The sequence below is a fragment of the Bos javanicus genome, chromosome 18 (genome assembly GCF_032452875.1).
Source record: "Bos javanicus breed banteng chromosome 18, ARS-OSU_banteng_1.0, whole genome shotgun sequence".
NCBI lineage: Eukaryota > Metazoa > Chordata > Mammalia > Artiodactyla > Bovidae > Bos > Bos javanicus.
This window is the reverse complement of record NC_083885.1, coordinates 15,715,252-15,737,544: the sequence shown is the minus strand read 5'-3', so window position 1 is coordinate 15,737,544 and position 22,293 is coordinate 15,715,252. Positions and strand designations below refer to the sequence as shown.

General features: G+C 37.0%; 1 protein-coding gene across 3 annotated transcripts in view; it reads left to right on the top strand.

Moving 5' to 3' along the window:
• Positions 1-22,293, top strand: part of NETO2 (neuropilin and tolloid like 2) — an 85,255-nt gene that overhangs the window by 20,245 nt on the left and 42,717 nt on the right. For all 3 annotated transcript variants that reach the window (XM_061385928.1, XM_061385930.1, XM_061385929.1), the window contains exon 7: positions 19,742-19,970. In XM_061385928.1, coding sequence (XP_061241912.1) covers positions 19,742-19,970 — 229 coding nt within the window. The remainder of the gene's footprint in view (positions 1-19,741; positions 19,971-22,293) is intronic.

The window sequence follows — 22,293 nt, the reverse complement described above, 5'->3', positions numbered from 1 at the left end:
ATAAGAGGTTGAAGTGTCTTGTCAGAGATCTCAGTATTGGTTATAACAGTGTCAAAACCAAAACACAAATTGTCTTAGTTCTTAGAACATTGAACATTAGAACTTAGAACATTGTCTTAGTTCTGTGTTCTTATCATGCTGTCCTCTGCTAATCGTGTAGAATTTTTTTTGGAAAGTACCACAGGGAAGGATGCTTTTATATAACTGACAGATTGAGACTGGTTCCTAACTACTACTGCTTTTTGCTTTTAATTTGTACTTCTGGGAATAGTAACAGTTAAAATTGTATTTATTGTATGTATAATGTAAAAAGAGGAAAAAAAAGTGAGGGTAAGAGAACAAACCTTTAAAGAATTAACAAAAATTTAAAGTTGCTGGTAATGTGATGGATTAGATGACCTGAAAACCTACCTGTTACAAAACACCTAGAAACATTAAATAATATGTAATAGACATCCTTTTTAAAGCATAGATAAACCCCCCAAAAGAAGATAATTCTTATTAACTAGAAGTGCAAGAACTATAAACCAGAGCAATAAGCTGAAAACTGCAATTGATGGTACAAATGCCAAATGCCCCTTGCTGATTTCAGTAACCTGTGACTACTCAGGTGAACGTGCCAGGAGCCTGATATTACCCACACGGAGACAAATAAAAGGCCTAGGGTTCATGTGGCCTTTGCAAGGTTCACCACATAAAGCTGGAACCCACAAAGGGAGATGGTCGCCATGAAATGGTAAAAAAAAGTCTTCCATGAGCACAAGTTGTAACAAAAGAAGCTTATCTTTTGGGGCTCAGTCTCAGGATGGGGGTGAGGCTGAGGTCTCCCCTGACAGTTGATACCTAGAAACCTATCTTTATTAGTTTGGAGTGCAAATTTATGTTCCATGCTCAGCCCAGGAATCACTTAGCCCCAAAATGAATAAAATGGTCCTGGGCTTATTACACCTTTTGACTCATCTGGCACAGATAAATACAAATAGCCATGTAGGCCACAAGATTGCCATAGATAAAACAATAGACCCCCGAATTAGCGTCTAGGTGAACGACTCACCGCAGGTTGAGTTAGCAGGCGTAACAGCAGGAAGTTCCTTAGATCCCCAAGATCTGAAGTGTTTTAAATATCCAACAAGTAGGTATCAAAATATGAGAAAGAAAAATACCAAGGAAACTTTAAAAATAACCGAAAAGATCTTCCTCAAGTAAAAAGTACAGTATTGAGAGATAGATTTGAGAAAATAACCCAGAAAGTAGCTTGAGGATGGGAGACAGTGGCAATTTATTAAGAAAATTGTAAGAAATAACAAAAGGCATTGACATATAGTGATTCTCAAAGCAAGGAAAAAAAGTGTTACTTGACCCTGAGTTACAATCGGCATCACAGACAATACAAATATCTCCAAAACATCTAGAGGGAGAAGAGACTGCCTAGAAAGAATAACAAAGGAATAACCAATAGCAAAATAGAAGCCAGAAAGCAATAGAATAACATCTTCAAAGTGCTAAGGGAAAAAATTAACCAGCAATCTGAAATTCGAACATTCCATGTCCAACTAAACTGTCTTTCAAGAATGAGGGCAAAATTAAGGTATCGGGGGCAAAAATAATCAAACCAAGTGCTACGGTTAAAATCCAAATGTATCTGTTTTAGGTTAACTACAGAAAATTTTGAAAATACAAAAACCAGAGAAATAGATACTAAAAGAGCTAGTATAACTATTAAAATTGAAATCAAGATGGTCACTAATTCATAAGGAAGATATATTTTAAATTTTATGTATTAATATAGCCTCAAAATACACAAAACATGAATTGACAGTTGTCAAGGGAAAATTGTGACAAATCCACAATTATAATGTGTAATTTTTTTAACCTCTCAATAATTTAATCAAACATGCAAAAAAAATTGTCAAGGCTTAGGTTTAAACATCACAGTGTGCCTAATGAAACATGGTATCCTAACTCCCAACATTCAGAGATTTTACATTCTTTACAGGCATGCATGAAACATTTATGGAAACTGATCCATACACTGGATGGAAAAAGGAAGTCTGACATACACACCAGTGCTTGGTATCATACAGAGCATTCTCTGACAAAAGTACAATTAAATTAGCAACCAGAAACCAAAAGATAACTTTAAAACCCCATATGGTACTAGTAAAGTTGGATAGTTGCTTGTAGATCAGTGAAGTTAGAACCATCTTCATACCATACATACACAAAAATAAACTCAAAATGGCTTAGAGACTTAAAACAAACTTTGAAACTCCTAGAAGAGAACATAGACAAGCATTCTCTGACATAAATCGTACCAGTGTTTTCTTAGGTCAGTCTCCCAAGGCAATATAATAAGCAAATGGGACCTAATCAAACTTACAACCTTTTGCACAGCCAAGGAAACCATAAACAAAATGAAAAGACAAGCTACAGAATGGGAGAAAATATTTGCAAATAATGCACTAACAAGGGCTTAATTTCCAAAATATTCGAACAGCTCATACAACTCAACAAAGAAACAACCCAAGCGAAAAATGGGTGGAAAGCCTGTATAGACATTTCTCCAAAGAAAAAATATAGATGGCCTGTAGGCTTGTGGAAAAGTGCTCAACATTGCTAATTACTAGAGAAATGCAGATAAAAACTACAATGAGGTACCACCTCACACTGGCCGGAATGGCCATCATTTAAAAGTCTACAAATAACATATACTAATAAGGGTGTGGAAAAAAGGGAACCCTCCTACACTGTTGGTGGGAATGTAAGTTGGTGTAACCACTACAGAAGAGTGTCCTCAAAAAACTAAAAATAGAACTACCATGTGATCCAGCAGCCCCACTCTGGACATATATCCAGATAAAACTATAGTGGGTTCCTGTGTTCCTGCTGCTGCTGCTAAGTCACTTCAGTCGTGTCCGACTCTGTGCAACCCCATAGACGGCAGCCCACCGGGCTCCCCTCCCTGGGATTCTGCAGGCAAGAACATTGGAGTGGGTTGCCATTTCCTTCTCCGATGCATGAAAGTGAAAAGTGAAAGTGAAGTCGCTCAGTCGGGTCTGACTCTTAGTGACTCAATGGACTGCAGCCCACCAGGCTCCTCCATCCATGGGATTTTCCAGGCAAGAGTACTGGAGTGGGGTACCATTGCCTTCTCCGTCCTAGCAGCACTATTTACCTTAGCCAAAACATGGAAACAATGTAAATATCCATCAACAGTTGAAAGGATAAAGATGTGTTACATGTATGCAATAGAATACTACTTGGCCATAAAAAAAAGCAAAATAATGCCATTTGCAGCAACATGAATGGAACTAGCTATTATCATACTAAGTGAAGTAAATCAGAAAAAGATAAATACCATAGGATATACTTACATGTGGAATATAAAATAATACACAAATGAACCTGCCTGCAAAACAGAAACAGACTTACAGACATGGAGAGCAGTGGAGAACAAACGTTTGATTGCCTAGGAGGAGGGACAGTGGGGCAGAGATGGAGTGGGAGTTTGGGGTCAACACATGCAAACTATTACATGTAGAATGGATAAACAACAAAGTCCTACTATATAACACAAGGAACTATATTTGATAGGTATAGTTGAGTTAAACCATAATGGAAAGCAGTGTCTTTAAAATGTGTATGTCTACATATACACACATGCCTATATATGTGTATAACTGAATGGTACAGCAGAAATTAACACTGTAAGTCAACTTCAATTTTAAAAAAATGTTCAGAAATAATAATATATCATCTAGTAATTGATACATCACAGAAGAAATTAGAATGAAAATTTGAACACATTCATAAAAAAAAACTTAGCAATAGTGAAAATACTACATATTGTAACTTGCAGGATATCCCTAAGTGTACTTTAGGGAATTTGTGATCATAAATACTGATTTTAGAAGAAGAAAAAGATTTAAATTTAATAAGCTGAAGAATCCAAAGAAAGGATAATAACAGAAGACCAGAGATAAATGAATTTCAAAATTTACAGAAAGGAAGACTCAACAAAACCAAAAGCTGGCCTTTTGTTTAAAAAAAAAATAGCAACAAGCATACTTCTGGCAAGAGTAATGTAGAAAAAAGACAATATTAGAAGCGGGAAAGGTCATTCACTCAACTACAGCTGATTTAAAAAAGAAAAAAAGCATTGTAAGACAAACTATGAAGAATACTTGCTGAACAACAGCAGCAAAGAATAGCATTTCCTCAATAAATAACAAAGGGAAAAAGAAAACCAGCAGGGGAGTGTACAGATTAAAAAAGTACAAGTCAAATGGGTTTGGATTCAAACAAACTACAAAAGGCAAGGAACATTAAGAGACAATTAGAAGTCTGAACACTAGAATTTGATACTAAGAAATTATTCATTTGGTTAATAATAGTATGAAGTTATTTTTTAACATCTTTAACCTTATATATGAAACTAATTACACATAAAATGATATCTCTAGAATTTGTCTTAGAATAATATGTGAGGCAGAAGTGAAAGTATGAAGGGTGTGAATGTGAAAGTTGCTTAGTCACGTCCAACTGTGCAACCCCATGGATTATACAGTCCATGGAATTCTCCAGGCCAGAATACTGGAGTGGGTAGCCTTTCCCTTCTCCAGGGATCTTCCCAACCCAGGGATCGAACCCAGGTATCCCGCGTTGCAGGCAGATTCTTTACCAACTGAGCTATCAGGGAAGATAAAGCTAAAGTTAGGGAATGGGTAAAATGAGTTTATGACACTATTTTGTCTGCTTTTGTGTGTTTGAAATTTTCCGTAATCGAAATACTTTAGATTGTTCTTTGCTAATATATTTGTGAACAGTCTAAGTGAACAATTTACTGAAATATATAATGTATGTGTATGCGTACATGTTTACATACATATAATTTATCAAAGTCAAAGAAATAGAAAAGCTAAATAAACTCTTAACAAATTGACAAAACTGATTTTGTATTAGATTGGTACAAAAGTAATTGTGGCTTTGCATTGTTAAACTTTGCCATTTGATACTGGAGTACATTCTTAAATAAATGTTGTATTATAATCATTTTAATATGCATTTCTCACTGTATTTTTTGCTAATGACTTTATTACTTGCTGTTTATTTTAGACTATAGAAATGATATTAGACAAAAAGCATTTTTGAGCAATTTTCTTATTTTGAGTTCAAAATGGGTCAAAAAAGCAGCAGAGACAATTCTCAACATCAGCAGTGCATCTGGCCCAGGAACTACTAATGAGCGTACAGTGCAGTGGTAGTTCAGAAAGTTCCACAAAGGAGATGAGAGCCTTGAAGATGACCATAGTGGCTGGCCATCAGAAGTTGATAATGACAAGTTGAGAGCCATCATTGAAGCTGATCCTCTTAGAACTACACAAGAAGTTGTCCAAGAACTCAACATCAACCATTCTGTGGTCATTTGGCATTTGAAGCAAATTAGAAAGGTGGAAAAGCTTGATAAGTTGATAGCTCACGCTGCTGCTGCTGCTGCTAAGTCGCTTCAGTCGTGTCCGACTCTGTGTGACACCATAGACGGCAGCCCACCAGGCTCCCCTGTCCCTGGGATTCTCCAGGCAAGAACACTGGAGTGGATTGCCATTTCCTTCTCCAATGCATGAAAGTGAAAAGTGAAAGTGAAGTCACTCAGTCGTGTCCGACTCTGTGCAACCCCACGGACTGCAGCCTACCAGGCTCCTCCGCCCATGGGATTTTCCAGGCAAGAGTACTGGAGTGGGGTGCCACTAACCACAAATCAAATGAATTGTTGTTTTCTCTTATTGTACTCAACAACAGCAACCATTTCTCAGTTGGATTGTATATGACAACCAGCAAGGACCAGCTCAGTGATTGGACCAAGAAGAAGCTCCAAAGCACTTCCCAAAGTTAAGCTTGTACCCAGAAAAGGTCATGGTCACTGTTTGGTGGTCTGCTGCCAGTCTGATCCACACAGCTTTCTGAATCCTGGCAAAAGCAATCCATCTGAGAAGTATGCTCAGCAAGTCAATGAGATGCACCGAAAACTTCAATGCCTGCAGCTGGCCTTGGTCAACAGAATGGGTCAATTCTAATATATAGTGGAACTACATGTAATCTTGTTCTGTATTTTCCAAGTCTACTGTAAATGTGCTATCATACTTTCATAACGTAAAAACATAAAAATTTTATAAAAATGAGCCTTGTTTTTCTCCATAATATCTGATTCTGACTACATGTTGCACAACGTGCTTCAGAAGGTGAATGAATCAGAGGTTTTGCCTCATCCAGTGTATTCACCTGACCTCTAGCCAATGCACTGCCACTTTTTCAAGCATCTTGACAACTTTTTGCAGGGAAAACACTTTCATAACCAGCAGGATGCAGAAAATGCTTTCTGAGAGTTTGTTGAATCCTGCAGCATGGATTTTTATGCTACAGAAATAAACAAACTTGTATCTTGTTGGCGAAAATGTGTTGATTGTAATGGTTCCTATTTTGTCTAACAAAAATATGTTTGAATCTAGTTATAATGATTTAAAATTCACAATCCAAAAATGCAATTACTTTTGTACCAAGCTAATACTTAAAATATGATAACAGAAAAACTGCCCTAATTAGATTTTACCAAATATTTAAGGAACATGCTATATAAAACTGTTACATAAACTGTTTTAGAAAACTGAAGAAGAACTTTCCCCAGCCTGTTTTATCAAAACTAAATAGATAGCATGAGAGAATTTTAAAACAGAGACTTATTTGTAAAATGAAGGAGAGAGAAAAAGACCCAAATGACTAAGTAGCAACAAACTAAACCTAACAAGTATTTTTTAGAAAACTTGACCAAAGATGGGCTTATCTTTGACATTTGTGGACAGCTTACTGTGAGAAAATAGAAAATCAAATGATATGGTTTAGCATATTGACACATTAAAGGAGATAAATCCACATACATCAATAGATGCAAAAAATCAATAAAACTTAAAATCTATGGATGAATGAAAATCAGTAATTCCAACATAGGATATATCTTCAGCATGATGAAAAATATCTTCTAAAATCCTATAGCAAACATCATAATGGTGAAACCTTAAAATCATTTTCTTTAAGCTTATGTCTATTGCCAGTACTTTATTTGGTGGTGGTCAGTGCAACAAATGAATGCAGTGACGGATTTTATTTTCTTGTCCTCCAAAATCACTGTGGATGCTGACTGCAGCCATGAAATTAAAACATGCTTGCTCCTTGGAAGGAAAGCTATAACATACCTAAAAAAGCAGAGACACCACTCTGCCAACAAAGGTCCATATAGTCAAAGCTATGATTTTTCCACTAGTCATGTACAGATGTGAGAGTTGAACCATAAAGAAGGCTGAGGACAAAGAATTGATGCTTTCAAATTGTGGTGCTGGAAAAGAGAATCCTTTGGACTGCAGGGAGATGAAACCACTCAATCCTAAAGAAAGTCAACCTTGAATATTCATTGGACAGACTGATGCTGAAGCTCCAATACTTTGGCCACCTGATATGAAGAGCCAGCTCATTGGAAAAGCTTCAGATGCTGGGGAATATTGAAGCCAAAAGGAGAAGGGGCAGCAGAGGGTGAGATGCGTCACAGACTCAATGGACGTGATTTTGAGCAAACTCCGAGATAGTGAAGGACAGAGGAGCCTGGTGTGCTATAGGCCATGGGATCATGAAGAGTCGGACATGACTTAGCGACTGAGCAACGTGACAAGAGAAAAAAAGTTCATCAATTATAAAAATAAATTGCTTTCCAAAAGTAATTTGAAAGTAAAACACAAAATCATACCAGGAAGTAATTTTTCAAATTATATTGAAATACAGAAAAGAAGACCTACAGAAATGGGGGAAATCAGAGAGACATACACCATTTTCATGTATGAGAAGATGGAAATGTTTATTCCCAAATTAATCAATTTAAAATTACAAGCCAAATCCCCATAGGGCTTTCTGAGGGAACTTAGCAAGCTAATTCTGAAATTCACATAAAGAGGAAAGGGTCCAGAAGAACCATGACAATTTTGAATAAAAAGAAAGTGAGAGTACTTAACCTTTTGAGATGATACTGTGGTGGTTGGATAGAATGCATTTATCACTGGGGTATGCAAACTGATAAAACTGAATAAAGTATCAAAACATAGGACCTCGTATGTATGGAAGCTTAGTATATAATATTATAGCATGCTAGATCAAAAGGAAACACTTAATAATTGATGTTACAACAATTGACTATTGATGTGAGATAACCTGTTTTGCACTTGGCATAAATGTTAAAACTAAAACTTCTAGAAGAAAATACAGGAGTATAGTTATGTAACCTTTGGCTGGGAAACAGTTTATTAAAAACAGAGAAGACACAAAGTACAAACCATAAAGGTAAAATTTATCAATTTTATTCCCTTAAAATAAGTGACTTATAGAATCAGCCAAGATACTATAATCCTACTGTAGCTTATGGCTCTTATTATAACTGAAAACTAGATCGAGTACAGAAAGCAATTGCATGAGGATTCTGAAAAGTAACCATTAGAAAGTGGGTTGGAAGGGAAGTATTCAAAACTTGAATACTAATACCCCCTTTTGGGGTTAGTATTCAACTAACCCAAACAACAAACTACTTGTGGGTTTTTTCTTTCTCTTTGTAGAACAGACAGCAGGTATAGACACAGAAAGTTTGCTAGCCAGAACACTGAGAGAGGGGCCCCCACAAACTGCATGGGGCTTCCCTGGTTGATTTGTTTTTTTCCCCTTACTAACTCTGCCCAAGGTTAGCACCAGTCACAGCAGCTATAGTAACAACTAAAACCCCGAGAGAAACCCCATGTCCTAACTGGTGGACTTTAGGAGAACATAAGGTGATGTATGGAGGAAATTCCCATTGTTCTTGTTTTTTTTCCTCTTTGTGCTTAGTCACTCAGAACTCACAGCAAATCGGGAGACTAAAAACTGAGGAAAATTTATCTTTCTAGCCAGCAGAGGAACCAGGAAGAGGGAACCAGGTTATCCAGAGAATGAGAAGGAAGCCTTGGAGAGCAGGGAGCTAGAGAAAGGAAGGTACTAATTCTGGCTTAGCCCTGAGCTACATATGCACGCAGCAGGCCCGCAGAAACACGGCAAAGGTATTGAGGACCACAGTGCATTGTAAACACTGCCCAGGTGCCTGAGCAGGGTATGCCTCGGGCAAGTCTGCATGGCATAGCAAAGGCCTTGACAACTGAACCAGCACGTGGAACTCACACCCAGACAAAGAGGCAGTACATGCAGCCTGAACCGCACTGAGTAGGCGTCCTGAAAAGCAACAGAACTCAACATTTTCCACAGGTTTTTAAGGACCCAGAGTCTCAATATTATATTCAAAATGTCCAGGATATAATTTTTTAATTACAATATAAAGAACCAGGGAAATGTGATTATTTCTGAAAGGGGAATACAGGAGATCCCAACCCTAACAGTAGTCAGATGACAATTATCAAAAGATTTTAAATCAATAATGTAACCATGTTCCATGAGATAAAGGTAAACATTCCTGAAATGAGTGAAAAGATAGAACTTAGCAGAGAAGTAGAAACTATAAAAAAGAACCAAGTGGAAATTTTAGAACTGAAGAAATACATCTTAAATTTTTGAAGAAATTATTCAGTGTGTGGGCCAATATAAGAATGAAGGAAAGGCAGTAAACTTCAAGAGGGTTCAGTAGAAACTACCTAATCTGAATTGAGAAAAAAAGATTGAAAATAAATTATGCAAAAGCTTTAGGGACCTGTGTGGACAATTTCAAAAGATGTAGAATTCATGTAACTTAAGTACCAGAAGAAGAGGAAAAGATGTTACAGAAAAAACATTTGAAGAAATAATTGCAAAAAATTTGGTGAAGGACATAAATTTACAGATTCGTGAAGCATAGCAAACACTAAACAGGATAAAAAACAAAATACAAAGCCTAGTCATATCAAATCAAATTTCTTGAAACCAAAGGTTGAAAGCTTTGAGATCTGACAGAAATTATGCATTATATAAGGGAACGACAATTTAAATATTCAGACTATGGATTTCTCTGCAGAAATTATCAAACCCAAAGACTGTGTATCAAAACCTTTAAATGCTGAAATAAAGAACTGTAAAATTCAGAATTTTATATCCAGCAGAAATATCTTTTCAGAAATGAGGGCGAACGAAGACAGAGCGCCAGCGAAGACAAAGAATTCATTGCCTGCTGTTGCTGTGAAGTTGCTTCAGTCGTGTCCGACTCTGTGCTACCCCATAGCAGACATGCTATAAAAGAAATGCTAAAGGAATTTCTTTAGATAAAAGAGAAATGGCACTAGAATGAATCTTCAAATATCATGAATGAAAGTGGCGAATATGGTAAATAATTATGGTAAATGTAAAAATACAGTGTACAGAAATGGTAAATAATCTGATATAAACCATTTTACCAATATCAGGAACAAGAGAGGATATCATTATAGACCCTCCATTAAAACAGTGGACCTTTCTGTGCCCAAATCGAATGTCTCAAATGAAATGACAAATTCCTTAAAAGCCTCAAGCTGCCCAAACACATCTAAGAAGAAATATGTAATCTGTATGACTATATATTTGTAATGAATTCACAGTTTAGAACTTTCTTACAAAGAAAGCTCCTAAATGGATACACAAATTACATCAAATATTTAAAGAAGAAATGATGCTGATTCTTCTTAGTCTCTTCCAGGAAGTAAAAGAAGAGGAACACTTCTAAACTCTTAAGACAAGCATCACACTGAAACCACCAAAGACATTATATGGAAACTACTGATCAGTATTCCCCCTATGATGTTTTGCTTGATAATAGGAAATACATATATTTGGTGTTCATCCCCATTTCTGGCACAGAGCTCACAAAACCCTTGAAATTTCCTGAATGGTAAGAGCAGTGAGAGCATCTTATGTTAACAACATTTAGTCTCTTATTCTCAGTTTCTGAAAATGTTTCAGAGCCTTTATAAACCTGAAGTGGGTGTGTTGTTATTAATAACAAGCTCCTTTCAACTACAAGTGAGTTTATTTTAACGAGGTGACTTCTGGAAATCCATTGAATATGGAAGCTCATTACCAGGGTAGCCAGTAATCTTGTAAGTAAACTGATGTTCTAAGTCCTGTAAGCCACTTTATTAAATTAAATTAAACTTTTAAATTTAAACTATTAAACACTCTATTAAACTAAATTAAAGGAATCCAGAAATTAATGCTTTTGAGCTGTGGTGTTGGAGAAGACTCTTGAGAGTCCCTTGGACTGCAAGGCGATCAAACCAGTCAACCCTAGAGAAAATCAATCCTGAATATTTTTTTTAGAAAGGCTTATGCTGAAGCTGAAGCTCCAATACTCTGGCCACCTGATGCGAAGAGCCAATTCATTAGAAAAGACCCTGATGCTGGGAAAGATTGAAGGCAGGAAGAGAAGGGGACGACAGAGGACAAGATGGTTGAATGGCATGACTGACTCAATGGATGAGAGTTTGAGCAAGCTCCAGGAGATGGTGAAGGACAGGGAAGCCTGGTGTGCTGCAGTCTGTGGGGTCACAAAGAGTCAGACACAACTGAACAACTGAACAGCAAGAATGAGACCTTAGGAAACTCAGACTTGTAGTGAGTCAGTATCACGTGACAGCCTGACCTTGTGTTTGGCCTCTGAAGTGGAGGCCATTACCCTGGGAGTAAGCCCTTAACCTTTGGAATCTGATGCTGTCTCTGGATAGCTGGAGTCATCACTGGATTGAATCGTAGGACACCTAACTGATATTTGAGGATTGCTGTTGTAGTGGGGGTATGCAGAGCAAAGACCCACATGTTGGAATTGGCATCATAATTGTTACTCCAGAAAATAGATACAAAAATCCCTAACAAAGTATTGGCCAGTCTAAATCAATATATTAAAAAGTATAATACGTTGAAAAACTATAACCAAGTGTGGTTTATCCCAAGAATGCAAGGCTGATTCACATTTGAAAAATCAATATGATTCAATATGTTAAGAAAGAATGCTACATGATTATCTCAGTTTGTTAAAAGAATCAACACCCATTCATGATGAAAATATCAGAAAATTAAGAAGAGTGGAACTTCTATAACCTGATAAAGGATGTCTACCAAAATGTACAGCTGACACCATACTGAATGCTTTTTCCCCTCAAAATTAGCAACAAGATAACTGCCACTGAACACCATACTGGAAGTTGTAGACAGTGAAACGTGGCAAAAAAACTATTTTTCCAGATGACATAATTATCTATGTAAAAAATTAACATGAAATGTACCCTCAAAAAACTCCTGGAATAAAGAAGTCAGTGTAGCAAGGTTGGATAAAAGGCTGATAGATAAATGTCAGTTGTATTGTTTTATATGTAGTTGATACTTGAATAAGATGTGTTTGAACTGCACTGATCCGTTTGCACAGAGATTTTTTTTTTATGGATAAATACCTACTACTACACCATCAATGGTTAGTTGAATCCACAAATGTAGAACCAAGGATACTGTGGGATGACTGTGAAGTTATACATGGATTTTTGACTTCAAGGAGGGTCCACGCCTCTACGTCCCATGTTGATCAAGGGTCAGTTGTATTGTCTGATTGAATATTTGAAGAATGAGCAATTGAAGTTCAAAATTAAGAAAGCAGCAATACCATTTAAAGTAGCCCTTGCCTCCCCCCACCCAAAAAAAAAAAAAAACACAGTCTCTATAAACTGCAGAACCCTGATAAAAAATTAAAAGACGTGAATAAATATGTGTTTTCATTCCAATCCCAAAGGCAATCCCAAAGAATGTTCAAACTACCATACAATTACACTCATTTCTCATGCTAGCAAGATGATGCTTAAAATCCTTCAAGCTAGGCTTCAGCAGTACATTAACTGGGAACTTCCATATGTGCAAGCTGGATTTAGAAAAGGCAGAGGAACCAGAGATCAAATTGCCAACATCCATTGGATCATAGAAAAAGCAAGGGAATTCTAACAAAACATCTGCTTCATTGACTACACTAAAGACTTTGTGTAAATCACAACAAACTGGAAAATTCTTCAAGAGATGGGAATACCAGACCCCCTTACCTGACTCCTGAGAAACCTGATTGCAGGACAAGAAGCAGCACTTAGAACCAAATGTGGAACAACAGACGTTCCAAATTGGAAAAGGAGTACTTCAAGGCTGTATATTGTCACCCTGTCTGTTTAACTCCTATGGAGAGTACATCATGCAAAATCCTGGACTGGATGAGTTATAAGCTGAAATTAAGATTGCTGGGAGAATTATCAACAACCTCAGATATGCAAATGAAACTACTGTAGTGGTCTAAAGTGAAGGGGAACTAAAGAGCCTCTTGATGAGGGTGAGAGAGGAGAGAAAAAGCTGGTTTAAAACTCAACATTCAAAAAACTAAGATCGTGGCATCTGGTCCCATCACTTCATGGTAAATAGATGGGGAAGAAGTGGAAACACTGACATTTTATTTTCTTGGACTCCAGAATCACTGTGGATGGTGACTGAAGCCACGAAATTAAAAGACAACTTGCTCTTTGGAAGAAAAGTATGACAGAGCTAAACAGCATATTAAAAAGCAGAGACGTCACTTTGCTGACACAGGTCTGCATTGTCAAAGCTATGGTTTTTCCAGTAGTCATGTACAGATGTGAGAGTTGAACCATAAAGAAGGCTGAATGCTGAAGAATTGATGGTTTTGAACTGTGGTGCTGGAGAACACTCTTGAAAGTCCCTTGAACAGCAAGGAGATCAAGTAAATCCTAAAGGAAATCATCCTTGAATATCTACTGGAAGGACTGATGCTGAAGCTTCAATACTTTGGCCACCTGATGTGAAGAGCTGACTCATTGGAAAAGACTGATGCTGGGAAAGATTGAGGGCAGGAGGAGAATGGGGAGACAGAGGATAAGATGGTTGGATGACATCACTGACTAAATGGACATGAGTTTGAGCAAACTCTGGGAGATAGGGAAGGACAGGGAAGTCTGATCTGCTGCAGCTCATGGGGTTGCAGAGTTGAACAGAACTTAGCAACCAAACAACAGCAATACTGTGTATACCTATTGAGGTGGACTCAGTGGTGTTAACAGAAGTTCTTCTGAAATAGATCTGTATAAACAAGCACAGTTCAAATTAAAACCTCTGCTATGTTTTTGTAAATGTAGACAAACAGTTTTTAGAGTATAATGAAAATGCGAGGAATTACAAAAGCCAAAACAATGTTCAAAAAATACAGATACTCACTACCTGATTTCAGATCTTCAGTAACCAGAACAGTGTGGTACTGACAGATGACAGACACAGAGATCAGTGGAACAGAACAGAACTCAGAAAAGGATTCACACAAATATGATTTATTTTTTTTAGAAATACAATGTCAGTTCAGTGGATAGTCTTGTCTTCAACAAATGGTGCTAAGAACAACCAGATAACCATATTTAAAAAAAAAAAAAGAATTTTAACCTATACCTGTATTTATACCTTATATTAAAAATTAACCTAAACTGGATTATAAACACAAGTAAATACTGTAAAACTTTTAGAAGAAAACATAGGTGAAAACTTTGGGTTAGGGAAAGAGTTCTTAGATAAGACATCAAAGAAGAATCTCTTTTAAAAAAACTATAAATTGAACTTCATTAAAATTAAAGCTTTTCCTTTTCACTGTTGAATGAAAAGAAAAGCCACTAAGAGAAAATATTTGTAAATCACTTGTCAAAAGATTTCTTTAATCCAGAACTCAAAACTCAACTATAAGAAAAGTACCTAATTTAAAAATGAGTAGGAGATTTTGAACAGGCACCAGAGAATATTTCAGCATTTGAAAACTGTAAATTAAAACCACAATGGAATAGCTCTCTACCTCTATTACAGCACTAATATTTTAAAACAGACAATACCAGGCTCTGGGAGCTATATAGAGCAATTGGGAATGTGGTAAGACTCCTGGTAGGAATACAGAATGATATAGCCATTTTGGAAAACAGCTTGGTGATTTCCTATAAAGTTACCATGTGAGTGAGCAGTCTCCTGGCAGGGTAGCCAGGAGAAAGGAAAACATGTTTACACATAAAAAAACTTGAATGTAAATGTTTACAGTAGCTTTATCCATAATAGACAAAAACTGGAAACAGTCCAAATACTCTTCCGTTGTTAATAAACTGTGGTACATCTGTGTAGTGAAATCTATTCAGGAGTAATGAGATACAGACTGTTGGGGAGGCAGGTGCATAGGAGAATCTCACATGCATTGTGCTAACTGAAAGAATCCTGACTCAGAATATACTATGATTTTATTTATATGAAATTATAACATTTATGGGAAAGGTGGAAATATAGGACAGCAAGAGACTGGTTGCCAGGAATTAAAGTTGAAGATGGATTTGGACTGCTGAGGAGCTGGAAAGGATTTTCGCAGGCGGAGGGTGATGGAACTGTTCTTGATTATGGTGTCTGTCACTTGACCCTGTGCATTTGTCAGAGAATTTTATATTACTTGAGATGTGATTGAATGTCTTGATGTGACCAAGTATCAACAAGGATTGAAGAATGGAGATGCTCTCAACTTGCTTTGGGAGAATAAATTGCTGCAACCACTTTGGAAGGCCATTGGGCATGCCCTGGTGAAGATGAAGATGGTCACGTCCTATGACACAGCAGCCACGCTTCTAAGTGTACCCAGGTGCTCACTGTGTGAGAGCACAGTCAGAACGCAAGCATGTTTACAGCAATATTTAATATTTTAAAAACTGCAAGCAAGCTAAATGTCCAAAAGGAAAATGGATAAGTAGTGACTTATTTTGACAATTGATACAAGATTTTAAAATACACAAAAATATACAAAAATACTATATGTTTTTATAGATACATAAATTTAAACGGAGAAGGCAATGGCAACCCCACGCCAGTACTCTTGCCTGGAAAATCCCATGGACGGAGGAGCCTGGTAGGCTGTAGTCCATGGGGTCGCTAAGAGTCGGGCACGACTGAGCAACTTCACTTTCACTTTCCACTTTCATGCATTGGAGAAGGAAATGGCAACCCACTCCAGTGTTCTTGCCTGGAGCATCCCAGGGACAGGGGAGCCTGGTGGGCTGCCGTCTATGGGGTCATACAGAGTCGGACACGACTGAATCGACTTAGCAGTAACAGCAGCAAATTTAAAAGTCTAAAAATGTACATAGTAATTATAAAAATTATACTCAAAACAGGGAATGTAGGAAAGATAGTAGGAACATAGATGGCTTTAGTTGTACAATTGACCCTTGAACGACATAGAGGCTAGGGTCACTGACCACTCGCAGTTGAAATTCTGAGTATAACTTTATAGTCAACCCTTGGTATCTGAGGTTCCACATCCTCAGATTCAACCAGCTACAGACTGTATAGTACTGTGAAAGAAAGTGAAAGTGTTAGTCACTCAGTCATGTTCATCTCTTTGCAACCCAATGGTCTGTAGCCCTCCAGTCTCCTCTGTCCATGGAATTCTCCAGACAAGAATACTAGAGTGAGTTGCCATTCCCTTCTCCAGGGAATCTTCCCAAACCAGGGATCGAACACAGATCTCCCACATTTCATGCAGATTCTTTACCATCTGAGCCACCAGGGAAGCATAGTGTAATACTATAGTCTGTGATTACTGAATACCACTTAAATGGACCTGCATATATGAAACCCATGTTCAAGGCTCAGCTGTACACAGAACTGAACTGTACAAGTCCACATATATAGGTTTTATTTGGTAAATATTATAGTGCTATAGAATCTGCAGTTGGTTGTGTCTGTAGACACAGAACCACAAATACAAAGGTTGCACTATAGGACTTGAGCACCTGCAGATTTTGGTATCCAGAGCAGGACCTTCCTAGAGCCAATTACCCATTGCTACTGAGGGATGACTGTGCAGAGGTGAGGTGGGTTTGTGGGTTTTGGGGGTTTTTTAATATGTAATAATTATTTAAATACTTAAATTAATACTTTCAATGTGGCTCTTTTATAAAATAGCTCATGAAGAAATGATTTTATATGCATATGTTTTTTAGGAATGTAACCTAGAATGTTAAATATTGAAGAAGGTTACTTTTAATATATAAAAGTAAATTAATTTTTTAAAGTTAACATAAAAAACACTTGACATGGAAATTGGATCAAAATTTTTTAATTGGGTTCAACTAAAAGAGTAAACATGATTTCATTTTAAAAGAGAAAATGTTAAAGACCACAATAACCCTTGAATACTCAAAATGGGGTAAACTAGTTTACAGGTGATATTCAAGAAAAATTCACTTACATATAAAAATCGGTATTCGCATTTAAGTAGTGTTTTAGTTTTATCAGTGGCCTTTCCATAAAAATAACAGCTTTCTGAGGATCTCATTGCATTTCTTTTGCAGTCTTTGGGGCCTCTAAAAAAAAGCGTCCTTTTCCCCATTGGAGTTATGAACCAGTTGAGACAGTGGAGCTTCAGAATAGCCCTTTTATTGTAATAAAGGCTAGGAAGCAGCTTATAGTGAGACCTGCTAATTCCCTACCCACGAGGTCCACCTCCTACCTAAGCCTAGGCTGGAACATCCCACCCGAGGAAAGTGCATCTACAGAAGAGACCCGCTTACCCAGGTCACTGTTATTCTCATTCATTGGTCCAGGGAAGGAGGAGAGGAAAAGTGACCAAATACCATCCCCGATCCAGGGGACTCTCTCCACTTCCCTGGGAGGGTGTAGGAGTAGGTAGGAGGCCAAGAGTGTTTATGTTTAATTAAAGATCTTCTGCAGTCTGGATGAGAGAAGAGTAATTTGTGCCCCGATCCACCCATTTCAATTTGTTAGCCTCATAATGTTAGAAATATTTTCTGAAAATTAGTTGAATTAAACTATTAATGTCAATATTTAACTGTATTCACAATAGGAAAGAATGTTATTTTTGTCACATGACTTACTTAAAACTTTGATTTTTAAAAGTTACATATTTAAAGTGCATTTACTATGGCCTTACACAAGTATGGTGTTTCTTTGGATTTAAAAAAAACAATAGAGAGTAAATACTTCAGACTTCTTGATGGTCTTCCTGATATTCAGCTCTATCAAAACTAGGTTTTACAAACCTGTTCACTTTTTCATTGATTGCTCTTCCTAAGCAAGAATTATACTGAATAGCACATTGACACTCTCATTGGAAGACCATACAGTCCAACGGAGAAGACAAACAATAACGAATATTAGTGATATTCACCACCAGACAACCATGAGCAGAATGTCCTGGTTATATAAATGATGGAGACAGGAATGAAAACAGATTGTATATTTTAAACAAACATATTACTTCTGTGTTAAAATACATTTATGAGGTTTTGTGAAGTTTTGAAATGGAAGTACATTACCAGTAATTTTGCTCATGAAAGTGGCAAATTGGTCATTTCAAATAAGCCAGAGTTACTGGTCAAAATTTAACTCAGATATATTTTTGAGTTTTTGTTCTTAGTTTTATGTCATCAAGGTATTTGTGGGGCAGGGGGGAATATGGTTTTGTTTTATGAAGCCCTTTAAATTACAGGGTAGGTGTGTCATCATACTGCTGCCTCAGAGATAGCAATCAGCAAGGTGAATACCTACTAGACATCTCCAGTGGCAATCAAAGAAATCTTTATTCTTCATTCATTAAAGTTTTACTTTGGTTGTAGAGTCACATATGAACAAGCTTTAGGTTCCTTATGAGCACTATATCCAGAAAGGAACCATGTATGTGAAGAGTGTGTGTATGTGTCGTGCATGCGTGCACACACATGAAAGGCATCCCAGGGAATGTGAAGACCACACATCTTAATAAGATTCAGACCAGCTTAGGTTCACATCCTCACCCTAAGTAACCTTGGGCAAGTTCCTTAGTCCCCGTGAGCCTTAATTTCCTCCCAGCCCTTAAAGAACAGTACCTGTTTCACTCTGTTCTTTTGGAGATTTTGCTCAAGGTGTTTCTAAGCCTAAAGTCTAATGGAACTCTTCAAATAAGAATGCACATTTTAAGAAGACTTGAGTGCTGGGTAGCAGACTGCCTATGAAATTTGAGGAAAGGGGATACTAGGCAATAGAATGCTAGTGCTTATTTTGAAACTCCAGTTTAAATCTTTGCGACTAAAAATTTAGAAATTGTTAATCTATGGAGTAAAATCATAAAACCACTTACATGTGCAACAGTAGGATAGTGGGTAAATAAATGACATCATAGGAATGATTACAATTATGAAGCGATAGGTAAGTTCTGATGTGTTACAGCAAAAGCAGAGTGTGTGTATCTTAAAATTAAGCTCAGATTTTAAAAATGTGAAAAACTAAAAAAAGTTAATAGTAATTGTCAGAGTGAAAGAATTCTGAATGTTTCTTTTATTTTCCCAGTTTGTCAGTACCGTAAGATTGTTTTTATAATAAGGAAAATATGTACGATAGTCATGCCTCGTGAAGCAAAAAATTTCTCTTTATAGACAAAACGTTTGCAAGCTTTAGGTTCCTTAACGCTTGGTTCCATTGTTAAGACAATCAAAGAAACAGAACATTAGTCTTAGTTCTTTTACCTTCTTAGGCGTCAGCCTTGTATCTATTGTTTTTTCTGTCAGCTGTTATAATTCAGTTCAGTCCATGTTACATATTGATTGGATAATAGGACTAGAAAATTAAAATGAATGTCTTTTTAAAAGCACTGTTTTTCTTTGTTTTAATGCTACAGATTTATTTGAGGTTCCTAGATTATCAAATGGAGCACTCAAATGAATGCAAGAGAAACTTCGTTGCCGTCTACGATGGAAGCAGTTCTATTGAAAATCTGAAGGCCAAATTTTGCAGCACTGTGGCCAACGATGTAATGCTTAAGACGGGAGTTGGGGTGATACGCATGTGGGCAGATGAAGGTAGTCGGCTAAGCAGGTTCAGAATGCTCTTTACTTCCTTTGTGGAGCGTAAGTAAATACTTTCTATAGCAGTGATGTTTTTATATACTCATTTACTCAAAATACAGTTATTGAGCATTTCCTTTTCACAAAGACTGCTAGTCACAGAATGTAGAAGTAAGTAGGTCTTAGTGTGTATTCTTAAAGAATTGACTGTCATGGGTGAAAAAAAGCATAGTAATGCATAAATTGCAACACTACCAGTTAGAAAGATATATAGTAGGGACTGCAAAAAGTGGAGACTTCTCTCAGGATTTTCAAAATTAAAAATAATTATCAGTAGTATGAATTCATCTTGGTAAATAATTGTGAATCCACCAAACCATGCTCCCCAAAGATTTAGATAGACTGTTTTCTTTTTTAAATTTTTTAAAGTAATTTTAAGCTTATAAAAAGTTGTAAAATAGTAGCGTTCTCCTGTGCCCTTCACTCAGATTCCCCTAATGTTAACGTCTTACAATACCATAGTAAAGCTGAATGTTAACACTGATGCAGTATTATTAACCAGTATATAGACCTTACTCAAAACCCACTAATTTTCTCATTAATGTCCTTTTCTGATCCAGAATCGCACATTGCTTTTGTCATGTCTCCTTTAGTTTGCTCTGTTTGTGGCACTTTCTCAGTGTCTAATGACCTGAATGCAGTTGAAGAGCACTGGCTAGCTACTTAGTAGAATGTCCATCGGTTTAGGTTTCTCTGATGTTTTCTGTCTCGTGAACTGAGGTTATACGTGTCTGTCAAGAATACAATAGAAATCACATTCCACCTTCCTCAGTACATAATGTGGGTTTGCCTCACACTAACTTGGATCATCTGCCACATTTGTACACTATAAACTTAACAGTTTTTCTTTTCAAATTAATAACTCTGAGAGTATGCAAATACCCTTTTTCTCACTAATATTAGCATCCATTAATGGTTTCTGCCTGTAACAACTACTACTATAGTATTTACTTCAAGGTGGTTTTCTGTTTGCATCATTCTTTCTACATTTGTTAATTACAATTTTGTGAGGAAGAGCTGTTCTTTCTCCCACATTTATTTATTCTATTTGTGTCACTATGAGCTCATGGATATTTATTTTACTCTATTATATATATATATAAAATTCTACAATAGCATTTACTTTGGTGCTAAACATCCCAGCTTTGGCTATTGGGAGCTCCTTCAGTTTGCATCCTGTACTCTTTGGGTAAGCCTGTTATTTTTTAATCGCTTCCTTTTCTGATACAGAAGGTAAGAATGAACCAGGCTCAACGTTTGTTTTCTCTTTTGAGCCTTAGAATCAACCATGTTTCCAAAACACCCTTTCCTTCTCTTCCAGTGAGAAATCTGACTCTGATTATCTACAGTATATTTACTTGTTCAATTCTAGAATATACATTGGGCTTCCCTGGTGGCTCAGACAATAAAGAATTCGCCTGCAATGCAGGAGATTCAGCATCAATTCTTCAGTACTCAGCCTACTTTATGGTCCAGCTCTCATATCTATACATGACTACTGGAAAGACCGTGGCTTGTTGGCTTTGTCAGCAAAGTGGTGTCTTTGCTTTTTAATACGCTGTCTAGGTTTGTTATAGCCAAGAAGCAAGCGTCTTCTAATTTCATGACTGCAGTGACCATCTGCAGTGATTTTGGAGCCCAAGAACAGAAAATCTGTCACTGCTTCCACTTTTTCCCTTCTATTTGCCATGAAGTAATGGGACCGGATGCCATGATCTTAGTTTTTTAATGTTGAGTTTTCAGCCAGATTTTTCACTCTCCTCCTTCACCTTCATCAAGAGGCTCTTTAATTCCTCTTTGCTTTCTGCCATTTGAGTGGTGCTAATCTGAAGTTGTTGGTATTTCTCCCAGTAATCTTGATTCTAGCTTGCTACTCATCCAGCCTGGCATTTTGCATGATGTACTCTGCATATAAGTTAAATAAGCAGGGTGACAATATACAGCCTCAGCGTACTCCTTTCCCAATTTGGAACCAGTCTGTTGTTCCATGTCCAGTTCTAACTGTTGCTTCCTGACCCTCATACAGGTTTCTCAGGAGACAGGATAGATGGTCTGGTATTCCTATCTCTTAAAGAATTTTCCACAGTTTGTGATCCACACTGGCAAAGGCTTTGGCATAGTCAATGAAATAGAAGTAGACGTTTTTCTAGAATTCCCTTGCTTTCTTTATGATGCAGTGAATGTTGACAGTTTGGTCTCTGGTTCCTCTGCCTTTTCTAAATCCAGCTTGTACATCAGGAGGTTCTCGATTCAAGTACTAGTGAAGCCTAGCTTGAAGGATTTTGAGCATAACCTTACTAGCATGGGATGTGAGTACAATTGTCAG